At 32.5% G+C, this 11914-nt stretch overlaps 3 protein-coding genes across 3 annotated transcripts; 1 reads left to right on the forward strand and 2 right to left on the reverse strand.

The window, feature by feature from the left end:
• The first annotated feature begins 1021 nt into the window (after positions 1 to 1021).
• Tsp_01851 (putative LIM and SH3 domain protein) lies at positions 1022 to 6121 on the forward strand. The gene is made up of 7 exons (XM_003377636.1): positions 1022 to 1077; positions 1139 to 1223; positions 1428 to 1562; positions 4969 to 5173; positions 5242 to 5448; positions 5688 to 5842; positions 6032 to 6121. Exons 1-7 carry the CDS (start codon positions 1022 to 1024, stop codon positions 6119 to 6121), a joined length of 933 nt encoding a protein of 310 aa, XP_003377684.1.
• Positions 6122 to 7623: 1502 nt separating this feature from the next.
• Tsp_01850 (conserved hypothetical protein) lies at positions 7624 to 8909 on the reverse strand. Its single transcript, XM_003377637.1, has 5 exons — positions 8850 to 8909; positions 8650 to 8691; positions 8500 to 8580; positions 8199 to 8377; positions 7624 to 7693 (listed from the first exon to the last, which is right to left on the reverse strand). Exons 1-5 carry the CDS (start codon positions 8907 to 8909, stop codon positions 7624 to 7626), a joined length of 432 nt encoding a protein of 143 aa, XP_003377685.1.
• A 1596-nt stretch (positions 8910 to 10505) lies between these two features.
• On the reverse strand, positions 10506 to 11015 carry Tsp_01849 (conserved hypothetical protein). Its single transcript, XM_003377638.1, has one exon. The coding sequence runs from the start codon at positions 11013 to 11015 to the stop codon at positions 10506 to 10508; it is 510 nt and encodes a 169-aa protein (XP_003377686.1).
• Positions 11016 to 11914: the final 899 nt, after the last annotated feature.

The following is an 11914-nucleotide window of genomic DNA, read 5'->3' on the forward strand; positions in this document are numbered from 1 at the left end:
TAATTTTCAATTTTAATATTTTCACTTAAAGAAATAAATTTTACAATAAAAATGTAATTGTTCGTGGTAAACAGTACAATTCTCGAATTATTCGACAAATAATAAAATAAATTATTCTTAATGACCTAACAACACACAGTTTAAAGTGCAAAAAACGTAAGGTACAAATTTCAAATTAAAAAAAAATCAAGTCCGGTATGACAGTGATCAGAAGAAGTTAAATTTTTAAAAAAATTTGTCAGTTTCTTCTAATGTCACTTTCATTACTTTTAAATTGTTTTAAAATTACTTAAAAAATGTCTTTTATAACTGTTATGCATCTACTGCATTCTTTGCAAAATGTGCTACTTTACTAATTGTCGTGTAAAGAATGCTGTTTTACGTACGATATTTTCAAATGTGAAATTGCTTTGTCACATACGACATGTATCTGGTTGTTTCTAATACATTTGAGTTTTGAAATTTTTTTTTAATATTTAACCGAGTAAATTCTTGAAGTTCTGTTAAGGATATTCTATCATTGCAAAGTATCGTTTAGAAATTCGTTGAGAAAGTTAGATCTTCTGTTCTGTTCTGTTGTGATAAATAAAGAAACCAAACAGAGCTTCATTTAAATGAAAATGCATAATATTACAAAAAACTGTGTGCGATATTTGTGTTTTAATTGAAAAAAAGAAGAACGCAACAATCATACAGTACTTTAAAAATGTGTATTAATGATTTGCAAGTTTGTTTATGCATACTGTCATTACTGTGAATGTGCGTCCCAGTCATTTCAAACGTCGTTGCTTTCATTTGGGACAGCTAGCGAGATGATGGCTCCAAGTAAATGCGCTCGCCCAGATTGCGGCAAAACTGTCTATCCGATGGAGGAGCTGAAATGTTTGGATCAGGTAATGAAGGGCTTTCTCTTTTGGCATTTCAGTTATTTACGTGCCAATCAGTGACGAGGTTGTTTGAAAATGCAAGTGAAAAAAATTAGGTGTGGCACAAGCAGTGCTTTCGTTGCACGGCGTGCAATATGGTGTTGACGATGAAAAATTACAAAGGTTACGAAAAGCAGCCATACTGTGAAGCGTGAGTGTTTTCGCGTGTATTTTGGCAGGTCGAATTTAGAATTTAGAATATACATTTTCAGCCACTACCCGAAAACCAAAGCGTCAGTGGTAGCGGACACACCGGAGATGAGACGACTTCAAGAAAACACGAAAAATCAGAGCTTGGTAAAAAAGAATTATTTTTTGTTTTCTCGTTGAAATTCTTTGCTCTACTGTTCTTGGGGTTGTTCTAGTTGAATGTTGGGTAGTTGATGATGATAATAATTATTATTATTGCGCTGTAGCGAGCGTGTTGGAAAAGCGGTGATGCATCGGAATGTGCCAACTCGTTTCCGTCGATTCGAACGCGTTTGTTTTGCTCGCTTTCAGAGTTTGCAATGCGCAACTTGTTGGGGAATTTGTTTTATCATCAAACCAGGTTCCACCAACGCCTGCGCGATCATGCTAACGCTTGCTAAGTCGCCAAGAAGCGCCGCCGCTATTGCTACTGCTTTTTGCGCGCGTGTGAGTTATTTTTTGTTAGCTGACCACAAAAATTGGTCGCCACAAATAATGTATATAAATGTGATTTGGAATTTCATGTATGTGGTGGTGGTGGTATGGAATGTGAACTGGTTGATTTGGAAAATTAATTTAGTCAACGATATACATATATAAATAAGTTCATTTTCCAATTTGGCAACGTGTGTGTGTGTGAAATGATGCACCGGAAACACGGTTAGTGTTAGATTTCACAGTGTTTCACGCGGTTGACACTGGCCAGGTCAGCAGGCAGCTCTAGTTGCATTGACCGGTGCACACAGGCGGATGAATAATTTGAAATTGTTGGACAAGAAGAAGAGCAAACAGTTAGTTAATTGATTGGGACCAATCCAACTTGTTGGAACGTTTGAAACTGCCTCCGGTGATTGGCGGCCTTGGCCATCACTTGGCTCCAAGTGTGAAAAAGTCACATTTCGAGATGTAATAATCCGGGTGCTGTTTGTTCATCATGTAAGAGCATGGGGGGGGGGACAAGAAGCAAAGGGATTTTCCAACTTGGGAACTGTCACCAGCGTGAAGTCGAAGACTCACATTGGTTTGTGAAATTTTTTCTTGCTTGGAAGAAAAAATAGTAAAAAGTCAAATTTCAAAATTAGTTCAACATTTCAAATTTGGGTCTTTTTCATGTTGTTTGGAAAATTCCAAGTTGAATGCGCATCGCGTGATGATGCTCTGCGGCCGGTTTTCTGTCCACTTGATTTGAAAAGCAGTGAATTTTCAAGTGACATTTCGCCCACCGTTGAAACTGTATCAAAATAAATAATATATTCACTTTTCTATCGCACTTTACACATTTATAATAATATTAATAATGCAGTGAACTTTGCTATGCTTGTTTGTGAAAAGAAATGGGAAAAAAGCTTTTCCGTTGTTCAAATGCCGACAGCTGCTTTTATTGACTGATTGTTTATTTTTCATCGAGTTGTGTGTAAAATAGAAAATATGCGCACGCATTTCGAGAAAATTGAAGCAAACATATGAATGAATTCATGATGAATGGTGGTGATTCATTCTCTGGAAACATTTAATTAAAAACAATTTTTGTTATTTCTTCTTCTTGAACAACAACATTTCAGCGAGATAATTTTCACCAAAATTTTTTTCTTCGATAATCATTCGTTTACTTGTATATGCATTTTTTTTGATATTTTATTCTGTTCTTTGTGGAAAATTTTTGGATCGATGAAAATCAATACAACAACAAAAACATTACTATTATTATTATTATTATTATCATTTGCGCGTGCGTATTCAGCAGTAATGGAGAAACGCTGAATGCCGAGAAGCATTAATCAGTGAAAAGCTGCCAGCCAGTCTTTGTATATTTTGTAATTCTTCACCGAACTGATGAATTTCAGTTTCTTGGATAATTTCTTTTTTTTCTCTTTTTTCCAACTGAAGCAATATTATTAGAGAAGTTAATTAACCTAGAAAGTTGTGCTCACTGTGTAGAACGGAATTAATTGTAAATGAATTGGAACGCGTTTTGACTTGAAAAAAAATTAAACTTTCCTGATAATATTAATTTTTGCAAAATTGACTAGCAAGAATGCAACGAGGCTGAAGACATTTGAAAATAAAAACTTTATTTCTGCCTGTTCAGTGGAATTAATCTCAATTAAAGTACATTTCTTTGCAACTATTATAGTATTTAGTTGAATAGTTGAAATACTCAAACATATCATTCTTGTTCATTTCTAAATGGGGAGGGGGGGGAGGATGGATGCGTGTTCTTTTTATTTTAATTGATGTATTTTTTTTCTGGAAAAGTGAATTTATAAGTATTCAATCAAAAGCACCTTGCGAAAGAAAATTGAAAACTACTTATTTATTTATTTATTATCATCAGGGAATTTTTTTTAATTGAATTTGATAATCAAATTTACGATCGATTCTCTTGTGATTCAAAAGTAGTTTGTTTCGGGTATTTTATTTCTCATTTTCTCCAATAAAATCCTAATCAGCAGGAGATGGATGTGAGGGATTTGAAGAATTTTTTTTTTCGAATTAAATTTTTGAAAATTTATACCATTGAAATGAGTTGGAATTTCTTTTTCTTTCTGCGAACGATCCAAAGTAGATAACATTTATCAGATGTTCGTTGGAATAAAACAAGCACTGATGCGCGTTTGATTGATGAATTATTGTTGACATTTTATGCCTCACCGGCAAAGGCGCGTGCGTCTGTGCATCACATTTACAAGAGCGAAATGTATTTTTTGTTCAATTTACTTTTCAATGCTGTTTTTAATATTTGATATTTAATTCTACTTTATATTTCAAATGAAAAACAGTAGTGCTTTTTTAATGAATAATTTAACGTGTTGAACGTTTTTTTATCTGATTCGATTATATTTTAAATTCAATTGTTCATCAATTCCAAACTTGTACTAAACAACAAATTACACAGATACATTTAAAAAATATGTTTGCTACATGTTTCTTTTTTCTATGCTTTTCTCACTAGTGCAAAAATTGTTCACTAACGTTCGATAAGCTTGATTTGAAATTCTTCTTTGCACGCAAATGTTCCAATTATTTATTTGAAAAACAATGAATTAATTAATTTTTTTTGTCATATGAATTGTTGTTTGGAAAAGTAACGATTATTCAGTATTCAATCCTTCTTATTATTATTTGTATAATTTAGTCTGCAGTTTTGTTTTTAAAAATTTATTTTTCTGCAAACGAGAAGTGAAGAGCATTTATTATTTAGCATGTAATCTGAAGGAAAAGGGGAATTGGAACTGTGCTCATCAGCTTATGCATTTGATTATCTCCTGGCAGTGGGAAAATTTTCTTCTTGTCATAATTTTGATGGACAATTTTTAAAAATACTCTTGACGATCATTAATTGTTTGTTTGTTTTGTTTGAACAATGAATATATGAAAGAAAAAAAATATTTTTACCGAATATATATATATCTTTGCAAAATGTGAATGCTCATCTGTTGTTGTTGTTGTTGTGTTTGCGGGCATGAATGATGATGATCATTTTGCTCGAATGAATCCGAGACGGGGCTGCTTGTGTTTTTCCAATGAACTTGCTGAACAGATGCGCAACGTTTTTGAAAATGACTTTTTGAATTTTTAAAAATATTTTTCATTAAAAATAAAAAATTTAAATGATCATTTTCAAAAAAAAATTTTTTTTCTTAAAAATATCATGTAGTTTTTTTCTTCACAGCTGCGTGAAAACCAAAATAGAAAAGCTAAATATATATATATATATGTACTTATTTGAATTTGTCTTGTCATGATGTCAAATAATTTATGATATTGTTATAAAAAGAACATTGATTCATGCAAATTAATTTTTGTTTAATAAAAGGTTTTTTTTTAATGTTTTTTCATTTTTATTGTGCAGATTAAATATCATGAAGAGTATGAGCGAATGATGAAAGGGAAGAAGATTCAGGTGGCTGACGATCCCGAAATACAGCGTCTTTTGAAAAATACTCAAATTCAATCGAATGTGATTTATCACGGTGATTTGGATCGCAAGGAGACAATGGAACGAATCCGTCCTCCTCTCGAAGAGACGGTGGCGTCGAACATCCACAACGCCGCAGGTGTTTTTTGTTGTTTTCATATTCATATTCATATCTGTTGTATGTGATGAAAAAATCAGTGTGTTCAGGAATGACGAACAACAGCAACGCTGCAGCACCGACGGCAACTGCGAACAAAGGAACAACCAACGCCGCTTCTTCGCAAGCAGGTGCTGCGACCATTGGTCAGCAGCAGCGACCAGCGGTCAGTTCTTCGAAAGCGGCCTCGTCACCGTACTCGGCCAAACTGCAACAATCGCCTACACTGATTTACTCTACAGAAAGGGGGGGACGCGGTGAGTTCTTCTTCTTCTTATTATTATGGAGTATATTTATTATTTGTTCTCATATGTGTATATAAAATTAATTTGTGTTGTGCAGTTGCTCCGCAGTCGCGTGTTGTTGGATCCATTGATAATTACGACCCGATGAATGGCCAGTGGGGTTCCATAGTGAGCAACCGACAGAATTATAAAATTTGTAAGCTGCATTTCTTCTTCTTATTCTCCACAGTGGACAGTTGATTTAATTGTAGCCGATCGTGCAAATTATGGACTATCACCACCGGTTAACACTACTCCTGCACCGGCACAGAATGTGGTCAAGCGTCGATCTGGTGGCACCGCCGCCTCCAACACTGGCCTCGTTGTCAGAGCTTTGTACGATTACAGCGCCAATGATTCGGATGAGGTATGACGGTCGGATGTGGTCAGTTTTCATTTGTTTTTCTTTTTTCAATAATTCATACAAAATCAAACCAACAAAAATGATGCATGTATATAAAAACATATGTATTTTTTTGCATATGTGATTTTTTTTCATTTTAAATTTTTATTCAAGGTTACATTCAAAGAGGGAGATTTGATCATCAACTGTCAGACAGTGGACAAAGGTTGGATGACAGGAACCGTGCAACGAACCGGTAAATGGGGCATGCTACCGGCTAACTATGTCGAACGGGTGAATTGAAAAATGGTCCACCTTGAGCAAGAAGAATCCTTTCTTTTTCTAACGACGCCATGTGACTTCAGTTTTAATTCAAATGTCAATTCTTAATAATAATAATAATTATTATTATTATTAATTTGAATTTGCTTTCATAAAACTGCTTCCATTCTCTTTATTTTTTTTAAAGAAATTCTCATTTCACATTTTAGCGACGTTGTTTTTTTTCTTTTTTTTTAAAGATAATATTATTATTATTATTGCATATTCTTCTTATTCGCTGCGTTAGACTGTTAGGCACTGACCATGTTAGTTTGTTTTTTTTTCATCTGTCTCTTTCTGTGCAGAAATAAATGTCAAATACTCTTTAGAGTGGGTAATTGATAAATTTTTGAATTGCGTTTTGTGTTGGAAAAAATAAAAAGTATCTCATGAAATGTGTGAGCATTTTTGAAAATTATTTTCAAATAAACGTCAGTAATTATTTATCGTTTAATAAATGCACATTAATTAATTTACCATTCGTTGTTACAATGAATTCCTTTTTTTCATTAATACATACAGTTTTAGTTATTTTAAATGAATTTCAAATTTCAATAATTAATAAGAAGAAGATTTGATCTTGATTTTCATTACAAACGAAAATTCAATTATGCTCCAGATGGCAAACATATACTGGTTCATTCAAAATGTTTTTTCTTTGACACAGTGGAATCTGTAAAAATTCATATAAACTGAAAATTCAATTTCCATTTTGGTTATTGATTTTCGTTTTCTGTTATTGTTTAAAAGTTGTTCATCAGTACAGAATAATAAATGACAGGAGGTGATATGTAATTATACAGATGTACCGAACTGCTGCTGCTGCCCATCGTGGTGAAGTAGTAATACTTAATTCCACTTTGGACAGTTGGACATTGTTGGCAAAAGGAAAACAGTAATTTCTGATTAAATAAATAATAGTGAAGTGGATAAATTCTATTTTACGTTCGATATCAACTGACGCTACAGTATTAATTGATCATCAAACTGGCATTAGTCAAAAATGTTCTGCACAACAATTCAATGGACGACTTTTACAAAAATTATTTCATTCTCTCATTACACATTTCTAAAACTGCACAGTGTGAAAAGCTTTCACTCAAATTATCTTGTCATAGTACTGTTACACTTTTTACTAATGGAACACTTTTAAAGATTTATCATTATGCTGAATTGTTGAAAATGCTTTCATTCTGAGATAGCGAACTGATAGCAGATGCCCCGGAGAGTGATTCAAACTATTAACAATCCTCAAATGCCAAACAGTACAAAATGAAGTTTTACTGATTCCAAGAACAAACAACAAAACAATTTTCATTCAGTATTTTGAATATCGTAAAGCGAAAATATCATAAAAATGATCAAATTCAAAAAAACAACAATAATTTCAATTAATATCAATTATTCAAAGTAACAACTTGCTTTTCATTTCAAACCCCTACTAAACAATTAGAGATCATTTTAGCACAACTAATTACACAAGATCAAAAGAATGTTGCACACCCTAGCAGGCAATGCATAAATGCAAAATTTTCACACGAGCGTTGAAGTGCTCTGGAAATGACAAAACAATTCATATAATGATCAGCAGGATAGGAAATTATCGTTGCAGTCACCATTTAACTAAAAAATAAACCTAACTAAGACAAATTTATTTCACCCATGTTTCGATACGACCAAAAAAATTAAAAAACCAATGAGCAATTCATCACATACAACTATTTCAACTACTATGATGAAAAAGCTCTCAGAATTACAGTAATACATACAGCATGCACCATGAACCTAAGCATCATATTAATTCAGATCAGAGCATTGAAAAAATATTAATCTTGCAATATCTATTAAAGTAAACGCTTTTAAAATAATTAATTTTACACATAAATTAACACAAACTGCACTCCAACTGAGAAGTGTGACTTTTATATATTTCAAGCAAAAGTAACCATTTCGACTTTAAGTCTTATTTCCGTGTTTTTAATCATATAAAATATGTGATAAAACCACATTATGATATAAAATTAACATAAATAATTTCAAAACGCTGCACATAACTTACTTATCGTTCCTTTTTTCATGGTTGGTACAAAGGCGTTCAAAACCCAATAATTCGTTATGCATTTTTTGGAATGACAAAGCAGCACCGAGTTGTATTCCTCGGTTATTTACCGAACTTAAAAGGTAAATTACTAACTCCGATTGTTTAATCGGCACCAATTTTTGTCCTGGGTTCTTGGTCTCCAAGAATCCTATATTTTCTGAGTTAGGTTAAGAACATGTAGTTAATGTTCAATAATAGCTTTTAGAAACGTTTCTCCTTTCCACTTAAGCACAAGTTGCAGTACCTTCATCAAAATTACCCTTCGTTTGATTTTGCCGTTTAATGATAGCACATTATTTACTTTGTTCTGACATTCAGTATTAATACATATTATGCTGTACTTTATTATTTATAATAAGAATTTCTCACATGTCAAAATGTATGTGCAATTTTATGTTATAATTTTTACCTGATTTATAGCAAGTGCAATTGTGATGCAGTGCCCATAATGCTGCAGAATGCAATTTGAAAATTTTCACCTTCCAAATCAGTTGTATTGATGTTGTTTGTTGGGAATTTATTTCGTTGCTTTGATCTCGCCTTCAATGCAGATTATCTGCTGTTATGCTTTCAGTTTTGGAATTTACTATTAGACTAGGTGTTATTAACGCCAATTAAGGATGATGGTCTTGTTGCATCCCTCTCCGGTCTGGCTACCGTTAACTCCATAGCTGTTATTTAGGTCATTGCTAACGCTATTGAACAAATTTTCAGCACTGGTGTGAAATTGATTTCAACACTTCAAGAACATGAATTACCGATTGTCAAGTTTTAAAAAGAATACCTTAAAACTTCATTTTCTCTTGCAAAGGGTTATTTTGTGTTTTATGAGAATATTTCATGATGTCAAGAAAGTTCTGGTTATATATTTGTTATTTGGTTATAACACAACAGCGAAACTTAGCTAAACATTACGCTTTAATAACTTTTGTTTTGAAAAATGGTAAATAATTATTTATGTCTATATAACGCAATTTAATGGTAATGCATTCCATATTTGGAAAAATGTGCATAAACAACAATTATTTAATCAATAATTTGAACACAGTGACAATCAAATGGCTCAAGTTATTCGTCCAATCAATTCACATAATGATTGGCAAATAAAGCAGCATTAGCCATTGGCCAATTACTGATCAATCCTCTGCATCCAATCAGCAAACAGCCAATCATAAAAAAGGGACAATTTGGACTACTTCAGTCACTGAACAACAAACTTCCGTTTGATTCTTGCTGCTGCCACTTTTCTTGTATGTTCACACATACCAGATAACGTGAAAATGCAAGTCAAATAGTAGGATCCACTCAGGCTTCTTTTGGTAAAAGTTGTGTGCAAAAGTGTTTTGGTAATCGTAGTGTTAATTCAGATGAGTGTGTGGCCTAAATACCATTATGGGGTCAATTGGTACTATGCAGTTCAACAGAGGGTTAAGCTTCAAAGTGATTATGTATTTTTTTACAGTGATAGTCCTTACTTTTATCAACATGCCATTCAATTGTTATTGCTTAAAAAGTAAAATTATGCAGTCGATTTGCTGTTTGCACATTTTTTTTCAGTAACGGAGTCAAGTATTATTTTGCATTTAGACAATGTGAAAGCTTTTTTTCATTTATTTAGTTTATTATTTTCAAAGTGTACAGTTTAGAGAAATTATGATTCAGCAATTATTATTCTGAACATATTGTTTGGGAAAATTTTGATGTATTATCTTTTAAAAAAATATTAATGCTTTATTACTGCAAATTTCAATAGCAATTTCGCATTTTATCAATCCTATTGCATTTTTATTTAATTTTAACACCACATTTGTAACTTAATTCACATTTAAATTTTGAGCAGTTTGAATTAAATTCCGAAACTGATGTTAGTTTATCGTTCAATTTGTCATAATTCTTCTAATATTTTTAAAAATAAATATTTTATGAAGTATTAAAAATAATGACATTCAATGCTATATAATTTATGATATGCATTAAATTCTTAGTAAATTGCTTGCAAAAAGATTACATCTTTATCATAATGAAGTGATGGATGCTTTTGTAATACAAATTGCAGCATTATAAATTAATTAGCATAAAGGTACATGCATAATTGAAATATTCTAATAAAATGTTTACTATTTAATATCGCATGAGATATAATCAAAGTTCAACAATGCAGAACAACATTAAATGAATTATATGAACAGTATGCAGATTAATTCGATGGAAATTGTCGTGAAATTTGAATGTACATGTACAGCAACGTATTAAAAGTGAGTGCACTTATTTGAAAGAATGCAAAATCATTTCCATTCGTGGAGAATACATTCTCTGCAGATTTCGCCTTCTTGGTGGAGGTGGTGTTTGTTGTTGTCGCGTTCTCAGCAACCTTCGGTTCCACAATTCATTCGCAGAATCTGATATGACATAGATGTCCTCTTCTGGTGTCCCGTCTTCTGCAGCATCTTCTTCTGATGATTGTTCAAATGTGACTACTGTCGCCAACTGCTGCCCACATTCATCGGCAAATCGAACTTTGTTGGGCCGTGTCTTTTTCGGTAGTGGAGCGGGAAAAGCTTCAGAAATGCTTTCATCTGCATTTTCGTCAGAAATCTTTTGCTTTGCTGACGAAGTTGCAGAGATTTTTCTTTGCGCCACTGGTGTCAGAAGAAGATGTTGACTTAATGATGTACAAGCTGACGTGCTCAGATCACTTTCGGAACGGGAGCTGTTGGCATTGTCAACTACAACAACGCTATCGCATGCGATTTCACTTTTCAAATCTTCGGACATTTCGCTCAACGGTCAAAAACCAAAATGCAAATGTTACTGTTTTCGCATTTATGTTACCGGAAAATTATTGCTCAAATTCGATTGGCCAAATTTTGTGTCTCTGTGTCAGGGATATAAGAACTATACGTTTGCTGATATTCGAGATCATTCTTCTTTTGTTATATGAGATCTGCATAATAAAAAGTTTTTATTATTTGAGGGTAATCAAATATTCAATGCTAACAGTGGATAGGTGACCTTTCTTTGTGCTCTTAATAATTAACACAAATGATATTGGTCAATAGATTGCACTGCTTTGACCTCGTTGTAGTTTTCAGCACTGCAATTACTGCTGTAATTGTTTTAATGCTTGCTGAGCTTACTGCGCGAAATATATTTTAGTACTTGACCTCGACTGGCTTTCTCTGCTTTTTGGTAATGCTTTATGCAAAGTTAACAATCAGTAACGGATTAATCTGACTGTATAAAATTGCAAAGCGATTGGCATTCCTTCATATTCAAAGGTATGGTTCCTCAACGGGCAAATTTTTACAATCACTCTTTGATTGGTAAAAATATTTTGTTGACTTTTTTCATTCAAATGCAATTAATTTAAAAAGCAAAATATTTAAACTCTCAGAATGCGATGACTAAATTTAACTGCAAATAAAACTGAAAATATTAAAATTATTTTTAAGAATTTTAATTATAAGCATGGCTAATGTAATTTTAAGCTACGCAGAAGTGAATCACATTTTAAACGACAACGAAAATTAAATTTTTCAAAAAGAATTCATTGCTAATTGAAGGTTTTTGACAAAAATTTGTCTGTAAAACAAGTGGGAACAAGTCCATGTAATGCTTTATAAAAAATTGGCATTAACAGAACATGCTTTTCATTTATTAAGTGAAATTTTTGA

Source organism: Trichinella spiralis, assembly GCF_000181795.1.
Source record: "Trichinella spiralis strain ISS 195 chromosome Unknown Scfld4, whole genome shotgun sequence".
Classification (NCBI taxonomy): Eukaryota; Metazoa; Nematoda; class Enoplea; order Trichinellida; family Trichinellidae; genus Trichinella; species Trichinella spiralis.

Coding starts and splice junctions, on each gene's coding strand:
- Tsp_01851 (XM_003377636.1), top strand. CDS start 1,022: ATGGTGTTGACGATGAAAAATTACAAAGGTTACGAAAAGCAGCCATAC. Junction 1,224..1,427: donor ACACGAAAAATCAGAGCTTG/GTAAAAAAGAAT, acceptor GCTCGCTTTCAG/AGTTTGCAATGCGCAACTTG. Junction 5,843..6,031: donor GCGCCAATGATTCGGATGAG/GTATGACGGTCG, acceptor ATCAACTGTCAG/ACAGTGGACAAAGGTTGGAT.
- Tsp_01850 (XM_003377637.1), bottom strand. CDS start 8,909: ATGGAGTTAACGGTAGCCAGACCGGAGAGGGATGCAACAAGACCATCA. Junction 8,378..8,499: donor ACGGCAAAATCAAACGAAGG/GTAATTTTGATG, acceptor GGATTCTTGGAG/ACCAAGAACCCAGGACAAAA. Junction 7,694..8,198: donor CATGAAAAAAGGAACGATAA/GTAAGTTATGTG, acceptor TGTCATTTCCAG/AGCACTTCAACGCTCGTGTG.
- Tsp_01849 (XM_003377638.1), bottom strand. CDS start 11,015: ATGTCCGAAGATTTGAAAAGTGAAATCGCATGCGATAGCGTTGTTGTA.